Consider the following 11,232-nt stretch of genomic DNA (forward strand, 5'->3'; position numbering starts at 1 on the left):
TGTGGTTTCATAAGCACCATTTGTATATCTTAGTACTCCACAAAAGGAATATCTCATTGTCCCCAGAATCATGTTTTTCTCAAATGGTAAATTCAGGGAGGAAAGATGTTTGAAGCATTTTTTTTGGGGGGGTGGGGGGGGGTTCGAGACAGGGTTTCTCTGTGTAGCTTTGTGCCTTTCCTGGAACTCACTTGGTAGCCCAGGCTGGCCTCAAACTCACAGAGATCTGCCTGGCTCTGCCTCCCGAGTGCTGGGATTAAAGGCGTGCACCACCAACGCCCGGCTGAAGCATGTTATTTGACACATAGCTAACATTGTGCTCACAACCCTCCTGCCTCAGCCTCTGATGCTGGTGTTGCAGGTGTGCACTACACACCAACTCCTGCTTTTATAACAGAATTGCTTCTCTACCATAAACTAGTTTAAAGGATTCAAAAACAATTTGAGGAAATTAATTTATAGTTATGACATGACTTAACTGCTTCTGCTTTCCCTATGACCAGTCCTAAAATAGTTTTCTCTCTAAAGAAAGTTGTTATAAATATTTATGTTTAAGATGAAAATAAAATTGCTTCATTAAAAAGTCTGTACATGGGCTATAGCTTGGTGATAGAGTGTGTAAAGGCCTAAAGTGTATATGGTCCTTGTTTTGAATTTTGACACTGCAGAAAAGTACATAAATCAAAATTATGGTATAGGTGGAGTTTTCCTGTCTGGGCAGCACTCCCAAATAACCTCTCCGAAACTTAATATTAATTGTAAATGCTCAGCTGATAGCCCAGGCTTACTACTGACTAGCTCTTACGACTTAAACTAACCCATTTCTGTTCATCTATGTGCTACTCTGAAGCTCATGGCATTTACCTCTCCGGCATATCTTGCTTCCTCTCCATCTAGCTGGTGACTACTGGCCTATCAGCTTTTTATTAAACCAATTTGAATAACAGGTCTTTACAATATACAAAAGAATCATTCCACAGCATTATGCCATCTATATGCTTTGTTAGCATCTTAGTTTTCTGTTGCTGTGAGAGACACAATAACCAAGGCAGCTTAGAAAAGAAAGCATTTAATTGGGTGCTACATTTTGAAAGGATGTCCATTATTGTCATGTCAGGGAGCATGGCAGAAGACAGGCAGGTGCTGGAACGGTGGTTCGGAGCTCACATCTGAGCCGGGGGGAAAAAGGGAAGGAGAGAAACTGGGCCTGGCATGGACATTGGAAACTTCAAAGCCCACCTGCAGTGACACACCTCCAGTCAGGCCACACCTCCTAATCCTCCCCACAAAAAGTAAGGGCTGAGTGTTCAGATCTATGACCTTATGAAGGCCGTCCTCATTCAAACCACCACGAGGCCTAAGAGTTTCTCTGCTTTCTTCAGCACACACAGTGGTCCTGGAGTCCCGACATGGCGTTTGAGTCTCTGCTGCTGGGTACAGCAGATTGTATCAACAAGTCACCTGCTTTTCTAGAAATGCTTTTGTAATGTTCTATATCTTTTATAATATGTTAAGATTCCAGAAGTTTCTTTAGCTCTTTGACTGGGTTGTTCTGATTTTTAAACAGTATCGCCAGGCATATACAGCAAACAATTCTTCACAAGTCCAGGCAGCTATGAAAGGTTTTGAAGAGGTCATAAAGAAATTTCCAAGGTGTGCCGAAGGCTATGCACTTTATGCCCAGGTAAGTGTAAACATTTTTTTAAGAATTGCATTCGTAAACTGGATCCCAGTATGGAATTGTGCTAGCCTGATCACAGTTTGTATGGATGCAGACAGCGTTGTTTCTGCTTTGATTGTTAAGGCCCATGGCATGGTCCTGAGTCATACAATCTGGAAACTGACCCTAAGCTCAGAAGGCAGAGAAGCTCTGGGCAAGTATTTCTTGTGCTTTTAGTAGGACTGGATTAGCAAAATCGCCTTCAGAAAATTTACTCTTTACTTAAATGATGGGGAAAATCTGCGTGGTGTGGGGGTCGTTTTGCTTTATCAAAGCCCTTTAAATGGTTGTCTGAGCTGTAATTGTTTACTTTCTCTTTTGTTCATTTAAAATTCTAGTTAATTAGCATACAAAGTAACCCTTTTTGGTTGCTTTTTTACTTTTGTGCTACATGTATTCTGTTACCCATTTGTCTCTTTCAATCCTTTTTATACATTAGTGGTCACTTTCTAGTTTCATGACCTGTAACCATGTACTTATACCCATGTATAAACACATAAAAATTCATCGCTTGGTTATGCACATGAGATAGATCATGTGATATTTGTCTTTCTGAGTCTAGCTTACCTCACATAATAAAATAGTTTTCAGAAATATTTACTTAATGAAATTGCTTGTCATCCTTGCATAAGAGAACATACTAATCTTTCTTGGAATGTCTTAATTTAATATATGTGCTACCAAAGTGAAAATGTCTAACCCCTACCTCCCCAAGCCAGAACTCCCTGATAATAGAATTGTAGGTAGTTATTAGCTACGTTATGGGTGCTGGGAATCAAACCTGTGTTGTCTGAGAGAGCAGCCAGGACTTTGAACCACAGCTGTCTCTCCAGCTACTGTCCAAAAAAATTTTATTTTCTTTACTATGTAGCTTTGGCTGGTCTGGAACTCACTACATAAACCAGGCTGGCTTTAAACTTGCAAGATCCATCCCCTGTGCCCCCCAAGTGCTTGGCTTAAAGCCATATTCCACAGAGTTTGGCTGAAAATTCTTGAAACTTTATTGTTTAAGATTTGAAGCTACAGAAAGCAAGATTTAAGCCCAAATTAACTTTACTCTAATTTGAAATTCTTAAAAACATTAACTTTTGAGTCATCTGTGTTAGTGAATAACTTCCTTCCCTTTGTCTTTCAGTTGAAATTTGCCTTTTCTGTATTTATTTTTCCCTTTCGTGAGACTGGATCTTACTATGCAACCCAGAGTGGCCTTGAACTCTTGAACCTGGCCTCCTAAGTGCTGAGGTTGTTGTCAGCTTTTGTCACCATACCAGATTCTAACCTTTCCCCTAATTACAAAAGAAAACCCTGAGGATTTTCTCCATAAATATCAGAGGAATAGAAAACATTAAAAAGTTGCATTGTAGACTCTTCTCCAATCCCTTTTTAAGTTGCTAGTTTTATCTTATTTTCCTTCATGCTCTTTAGTGGCATTTCATAAAAGCTTGGAGGGTTTATTGAAAAAGTTGATTTGTGTGGAGGCTATTTTTCCATTGTGTCCCACACGCCACTGGACAACAACTGATCATCTGGGACATGAAACAACCGAGAAGTTGTTGTCTCTTTAGATCTAGTTCCTTCCAGTTCTTTATAAAAATGAAATGTTGTTGCTAACTACACATGCAGAGTAACTATAAAAGCATGCACTAGCTGGGCAGTGGTGGTGGCACACACCTTAGTCCCGGCACTCAGGAGGTAGAGACAGGCAGATCTCTGAGTTCAAGTAGAGCCTGGTCTACAGAGCAAGTTCCAGGACAACCAGAGCAGCACAGAGAAAGCCTGTCTCGAAAAAACCACGGGGTGGGGGGGGGGGGGCGCACTATATAAAGGTAAACTAAGACAAACATCTATAATGTAATAGAGTGGACAAGAACCATTCTTTGTTATAGAATTCAGGACTTGTAGAAATTTGGACACCTTTCTGTGAGGAATTAGGAAGGCAAAGACCACTGCTCTTTAGTAGAGCTAGCACCAGGAAGATCTTCTGCAGCATGTCTCCAAATCACCATTCTCCTTTCCCTTTTAAATGGGTTTGATTCGTAGGCAGCCTCTTCACAGTGGTACTCATTTACTGAGGATGTCAGTGTAACTTTGCACATGTGCTTATGTAAATCTAAGACTTGTTTTCCATAGCTTCTACAAAAGGTATACAGCATCAATTTTGTTTTAACTCGCAACACTTGGGTTAGATGGCCATGAAAATCTGACGACAGTGAACGTACGTTTCTGATGCACCCTTTGAAATGAGACTAGCCCTTAGACTAATTTCCTTAATATTACTATAATACATGCAAGTATAGATTTGTGAAAATGTGATGACATAGCTGTCGTTAAAAGTAGGCTCCTCTGTTCTTCAATCTCCCAAACTCTTTGATTTCATTTAACTACTCATGAAAAGACAGGACGGTTAGGATCCCATATTTATAGTAGGTACAACCTAAAAACTTGAATAGTTAAGATTAAAATTTAAACTGGCTTAAATTAATTTCAAACAGTAATTTGATGGTAAAGTAAATAAACTTAAATACTTAATAAGCAGTATACTTTTAACTTTCAGGTTAGCAATTACATTAATATATATAACTGAAGTTTCTCTTCACATAGGCATTAACAGATCAACAACAGTTTGGTAAAGCTGATGAAATGTATGATAAATGTATTGATTTGGAACCAGATAATGCTACAACTTATGTTCATAAAGGGTATGTATTTTTCTGGTTCTGTTTGTTCCAATAAGACATTAAAATTTCTTTCACAGTAATAGAATGTTTCTTTTAGCCTTACAGAAATGATTCAGAGTAGACATATCAATGAAAATTGATTTCTTAACAGTGTGTAAATTTTTTTAATCTTGGTGCATATGAACATGTGATATGTGTGCATGTGTGCCATGATGGATGTGAGAGGATAGTCTTCACTTTGTGCCTTATCTGTGTCAGCTTCCCCAACCAAAAAGGGGGAATTTATTTATTAAACAGTATTTGAAAACAATGATCGTAGATTATTCCAAGATATACAGCCTAATGGTGTCATTTAGAAAACATCTTTTACTTTTCAAATTTACCAGTAGTTTGTAAGTTCATAATATTTCTGCTATGACTAATTATGAAACTAGTCATTTTAGTTGTAATATGTTGTGGAAGACTCTTAGGATGCAAGTTTTTGTGTTTGTTTGGAGACAATCTATTATGTAGTTCTAGTTGACTTTGAATGCATAAAGATCCCTTCCTTCTCTGCCTTGTAAGTGCTGGGATTAAAGTTTGTACCATCATGGCCATCTGCAAAACTAATTTGGGTGTGTGTGTGGGGGGGGTGTTTTTGTTGTAAGAAAGTAAGCTATATAAAAATTAAAATACGGAGAAGTGGAGGCAGAAGGATCTTGAGTTTGAAGCCAACCTAAGTTAGTGAGAACCTTTTCCAAAAAAATTAAGCTTAAAATAATTATTGTATTTGTTAGGATATACATATTTGGGTGCAGCTTAAAGGGGAAAAAAACATAAAATTAAGTGTGGATGGGACTGGAGAGATTGCTCAGCAGTTAAGAACAGTACTTACTTTGCAGAGGACCCAAATTGAGACCCCAGCATCCATGTCATCAGGCAACTCTAAACTACCCTAAACTCCAGCTCCAGGGGATCTGACACCCTCCTTTGGCCTCTACTAGAACTTGAACATATGTGTCAGACATTCATAAAAGCACACATAAACATAAATGGGACAAAGTGGAAAGTCTAGAAAATAAGTATTCCATACATTTGATTTTTTTAATGATTGTAGAATTTATAATATATCCAATAAATTGGAAATAATGTAACAATTTTAGTTTTGTAAGGATAAAATAGTTTATATTCTCACAGTAAAGAGAGAAGCCTTTCCCATGAAGTGGAACCAAACACAGCTGAGACCACAGGCTGACTGTACATACACTAGAAACCAGCCAGTGCCAGGAACAGAGTAGAAAAGAGAAAGAAATGAGACCCAAACACACAACATTCCCCTGGGACCTGAGGCCAGGGGAAAAACCAAGACTGGATTCCACAGTCAAAACCGGTTGGTTCCAGGATGAGGGTGGAAGGGAGAGAGGTAGGTGCTTGGGAGCAGTCAGTCACTCTTGGTATTTCCATACAAAATCAGTTGTCCCTCTTTCTTAGAAATACAGAGGCAAAGAAGATTGGACCGTGATCTGTGGCTGCAATTCACCATCAGAAGTCAGGACCAAAAGCCTCCGGGGTGGTGTTGATTGTGTTCTGCTTTAGTCTGCTTTTTCTTAGGAATTAAGTTATGTGTTTATGGAGGGCAGAAACCAAACCATACATTTCTATTTCTATCAGTACTGGGTCCATCTAACTGCCCTTTTTCATTTCCAGTTTACTTCAACTTCAGTGGAAGCAAGATTTGGATAAAGGTTTGGAGCTTATCAGCAAAGCTATTGAAATTGACAACAAATGTGATTTTGCATATGAAACCATGGGAACCATTGAAGTGCAGAGGTAATTTCTAGAGTTTCTTCTCAGAAATGCAATGAAGCACCATAGATGTTTGGGTTTTGTTCTCATTACATAACATTTGATTATCAATCGATAGCCATTAAATTTTTAAAGGTTGCTGGAATTTTGATGCACACACTTTCCTAAAAATTAGGGACATTGGATTTGTCTCATTTCATTATTTTTCCAAATTAAAAGTTCCACTTGTAAAAACTGTCATGCTTGTCCCTTAAAAGTGAGCCTGGGTCTTTATGTATTATGTATGGTTTCTTTTTTCATATTGATTGTTCCTGTGGGAAGACCAGAAACACCTGGTTTAGTCAGTGTCAGTTACAAGGAACACATAGCCAGGCTAAAGTGGGTTCTGGATCTTGCTACAAAGAAGCAACCAGCCAAGAAACTGGGCAAGTTGTACCATCTTCTGAATTTTCATAAAATCCTTGGTTTGGTTGGATTTCTTACAGTTCTGATTTCCCATTATTTGTTTTGTGTAAATATTTACCAAGAATTGCATTTAAGATCATTTACTCTGTGTATGTAGTGGACTATACCATCTTAATACTGGCATTTCCTCCAGTACATATTCTAGACCAAGTACTGAAGGCAGTGTCTTCCAAATCTTCATTTCTGTTGACCTAATCCCCTGTCGTTTTAATGATCCAATATACGATTAAAGAGTACAGAAACTAATACTCAGGCTGACTAGGCTAACAAGGTCACCCTGAGCTATTAGTGAGGACAGATTTAAGTCCATACTTCACTGAGGTCAGGGTGACTAATCTTGCGACTACCACTTGTCAGGAGTCAGTACAAGTCTCTAGTTCCTATTAGGCTACCCTTCCTGCAGCTCTCTTTCCTCCAAAAGACTGATGAACATTGTGGTTTTTCTGATGGCAGGTGTATACAAATATCTTTTCTTAATTACTAATTAATTACTGCAAATAAAATGTTTTACTAGGATAGAAGAGTGGTTCCTAATTATGCTTGAGCAAAGCTCTGGATTCTTCTTAGATTAGTGCATATAAAAACACTTCACATTTAATTTAAGGTATTCATAGACATTGCCTTAAAAGGATGGGGTTGAGGGAATTTTGAGTTAAACTGTACTTTGGAAGTCCATTGGGGATAGAGCTAAGTTGATAGACTGCTTGCCCAGCATACCTGAGGCCCTGAGTCCATTCCCCTGCACTATAACTGGGCATGAGGACAGACTTCTGAAAGAACTCTGGAGGTTGAGGCAGAAGGATCAGAGAAGTTCAGGGTTCTTCTAAGCTACATAGAGAGTTTTAGGTAAGGCTGGGCTAGAAATCTTGTCTCAAAAAAGGAAAGAGTTCATTGTAAATCCTACCTTGAAATTAAATGATTGGCATTGCTGATTCTGCTAAATTTTGTAGATCTTTAGCTATTGAAAAGATAGCCCCGTATGAACTCCTAAAGTAGTTAATTATGTTAGCCATATGCTGTAGGAAGATAAATATGGTTACCTTTAGGGGTTCTTACAGTCTAATTGACAGTTAAATAATATTGACTTTGATTTTAGTTGCAGGATTACACACATGCACACATGCATGATATATAGTTTTCTGAAACAGTTGTTTCTTAGTAACTATAAAACTTAGCTACACATAAATGTCAGAGGTAAAACTTTGTTAGCCACAGCATGTTCACCCATTTATTAGGTGTGGGAACTGAAAGGTGAGCTAGTAGATGGTGTGAACATTGATCTGCCTATGAATATAGGGATAATAGAACTCTGGGGATTATTGGGAATAAAAAATGGTTAATTCTTCTGGGAAGAGAAAGTGGGGGAGTATTTTGTGTAAAGTTACAGTGTTTGAAATAGGTCCTAGAAGGCAGGGATTTGAGGCTTGGCATGATCAAGGACCTGAGGTTGACCTGTGACTGCATAGAAAGAAGTTCACAGGTTTGAGCATTTGGGGGTAAGAGATGAGATAATAAGAGTGTGGGCTTACATGGTCCTTTAAGGGACAGGCCTCTGAGGGCTACTAGTGTTCTTTGAGGTTGTTGCCATAAGCCTCACATTTCAGCAGAAACATGGAGAATTTTAGGCCCCAGGAAGAATTGTGATTTTTAAATAATAATTTAATTACCCTAGTCTTACTGTTTTTAAACAAAGGATACAAGATAATATAGAATAGTATTTTTAAGAATAGTTAGAATTCATTGGTACTTCCAGTGTGCTGTGCTACGTATTCTTGTTTATTATGAAAAAAAAATACTTTATTAGAATTATAGTTGAAGGCTTCGTGTAGCACAGTTAAACTTTATTGGTTATTGAAAAGTGCTTGTTAAAGAATCTTTGAAATTTTGATTTCTTTTTTTTTTTTATTTCAGAGGAAACATGGAGAAAGCCATTGACATGTTCAACAAAGCTATCAACCTGGCCAAGTCAGAAATGGAGATGGCTCATCTGTATTCACTTTGCGATGCTGCCCATGCCCAGACAGAAGTAGCAAAGAAATATGGATTAAAACCACCGACATTATAAAACCAAGGGGAAAGCAGACTGACTCTTTTTAAAAGAAGTTTACCCCTCTTCAACTGAACCCTGGAAACACTGTCATGAACTGTGTTGAATGGTGGAACTTCGTATTCCCTTTGTGATGTTATCATTCATTACATCTGTTTCATGTTTAGGTGTTGTGGGCGTGGCTGTTGAAGGAAGTTTGCAGTCTTGCAGCTTTTATTCCCTGTGCAACAAGAGCTTAGAACCTTTTAAAGGGATATTAAAACAAACTTGTAGAATACAAACAGTGATTGGCCATGCAAATAAAAACTTTGATTTGTTGATTTGGTTTTTTTTATATGGGGTGGGGATTATGTTCTGACTGATTTTTGTTTTTATAGCTGTTTGTATGATATGAGTGTTTTATAGTATGTTGGTCTTTAACATAGTAAGTGCTGTAAAATAGACTTCTTTTATATTCAATTAATCCTTTTTAATTTTTTTGAAGGATGAAAAGCTTCAATATGGACTTCAGTAAAATTGAAAGACTTTAAGCTATTGTCAGCATGCACAGTGCCTCTGATTCTGTAGTACTTTAGTAAATTATGCAGAAGCAAACTATTCTGATTGATACTTGTATGGGAAGACTATTAATGAGGGGCTGAATAAGGAAGGTAAGCTAAAAGAGACGTGTATATAATTGCCCGTGCCTATTCCATAGTAAGTACTATTCAATAGTGTGCTTTTTAAAGAAAGTGGGTGTATGTGAACAACCACATACAGATGGAGCACATGTGATGATATATAGGAATATTGAATTAGTTTAAATTTTCTACTGACAAATATGGTAAAGGTTCAAAAAGGGTGTCAGTCCTGGAGCCAGAGCATACCTTTTTGAAATGACAAGTTTAATACTTTAGCTGTGGCTGTATTAACATGGGATTTTGAGCCAGTATTTTCAGAGATGTCCAATATATAGAGTACTTTTTATATTGAGGTAACCTTGACCTCTAAGGACTGTGGTCCATGTCCGCATCTCCAGGGATACTGACAGCTGACTTTACTTTTGTTCTGTTCATTTTTATCTGTACCTCATCCTCTCTTTGGAATCACTAAGGTATGTTTCCATTCATTACTTTCACAGACTATCCTTTTCTTTATTTATATGCTGTATTTTTCGGGGGAGGGGGGGTGTTCTTACTGAGTCTGTTTCCAAGATCCAGGACAGGTAGAGGTTTATTTACATGAAATGATTAAAAAAAAGATCAAGTCTGTTAAGACTTATGGACATGATATCTAACTATAGTTTACATAGTTGAGAGTAAAGGAGCATTTTACACTCTTATTTAAGAGGGTGCTTCATCCCACTGAAACCAAATGATTCTGTCTACAAATGCTGTCTTTTTAGAAACTATTAGAAATGACTCCTCTTTCAAAGTTAGTCTTTGGACAATATTGGTAAGCCTGTGGCTGATTTCAATAGGGGCAGTTCATATGATTTAAGGTGATTGATTGGGATAATGGAAAGTTGGAGAGCTCTTCATTTTGTTCTGAAATAATTCTCCAATGATGATAACCCTAAATACAGGAATGTCCTACATCTCTGAATGTCCTCTTTGCTTAGAAAGTTTTTTTTTTTTTTATTTGCATGGCTGTATTTACATTAATACTGACCTTTTCTATCCTGCTCCCTTTCCTGGGGCTGGGTAGGAACCAATGAAGCATGTGCCATTCAGTACTGTCATTCCAGATACTCACCACCTTTTCTGCCTGTTGTGAACATATTTGAAACTGCACAAAAGCTGCATCTGTCTGTATCTTTTCTTTTGTAAATGGCTTCACATGTAAATTCACAAAATAAATACTACATTCAAGCTTTTCTATCTGTTCTTGTAACAGAGAGATAGGTAGTTTGTTCATTTATTAACTAGTACCCATTTCAGTCAGTCTCTTATTGGTTCAGACTAACTTTGGAAATAGACATATACAAGTTTTTATTAGTATGGTTGGGAAAATCCTGAGACTTCATTCCTGTAACAATGAAACAAAGCTATCTGGAGAGCAGTAGCTGAGGAACCCCCTCCTTCGTCCTTTATCTGTATCTTTTACTTGAACAGCAGCCTAGAAAACCACCTGTTAGATGTTGTCATGGGGCTCCGTTCTTCATACTGTTTAGGGGGTGGACTTGTGAATGTAAGCTAAAGCCATAAATGTCAGAGCACACAGAATAAAGTCTTAGTGACCTTGGGTTTGATATACAACAGAAAGAACAAACTTCAAAAGGAAATAAAGGAAGGCTGGAGAAGTTTGGTTTCAAGGACTGCACTCATACGTGGCAGCTCACAACTGTCTGTAACTAGCTGTAGATCTAGCTTCTGGGGTCAGGCACTGTACACATGTACTGTGCAAACATGCATCCAGGCAAAACAAGTAAACACATAAAAATAATCATTTTTAAAAAATAAAAAATAACTTGTCACAATGTCTGTTCTTCAAATACTTTAAAAAATGAAAATTATCCAGGTGGTTGTGGCACACACTTATAATCCCAGCTCTTGGGA

At 37.7% G+C, this 11,232-nt stretch overlaps 1 protein-coding gene across 1 annotated transcript in view; it reads left to right on the forward strand.

Annotated features, from left to right (window-relative positions):
- Tomm70 (translocase of outer mitochondrial membrane 70) overlaps positions 1 to 10,573 on the forward strand; it is a 34,814-nt gene extending 24,241 nt beyond the window's left edge. Inside the window, exons 9-12 of the mRNA XM_036203516.1 lie at positions 1,568 to 1,684; positions 4,322 to 4,419; positions 6,085 to 6,207; positions 8,560 to 10,573. Of these exons, the coding sequence (XP_036059409.1) occupies positions 1,568 to 1,684; positions 4,322 to 4,419; positions 6,085 to 6,207; positions 8,560 to 8,713 (492 nt within the window). The 3' untranslated portion in view covers positions 8,714 to 10,573. The remainder of the gene's footprint in view (positions 1 to 1,567; positions 1,685 to 4,321; positions 4,420 to 6,084; positions 6,208 to 8,559) is intronic.
- Positions 10,574 to 11,232: the final 659 nt, after the last annotated feature.

This window comes from Onychomys torridus, chromosome 12, assembly GCF_903995425.1.
Source record: "Onychomys torridus chromosome 12, mOncTor1.1, whole genome shotgun sequence".
Taxonomy (NCBI): domain Eukaryota; kingdom Metazoa; phylum Chordata; class Mammalia; order Rodentia; family Cricetidae; genus Onychomys; species Onychomys torridus.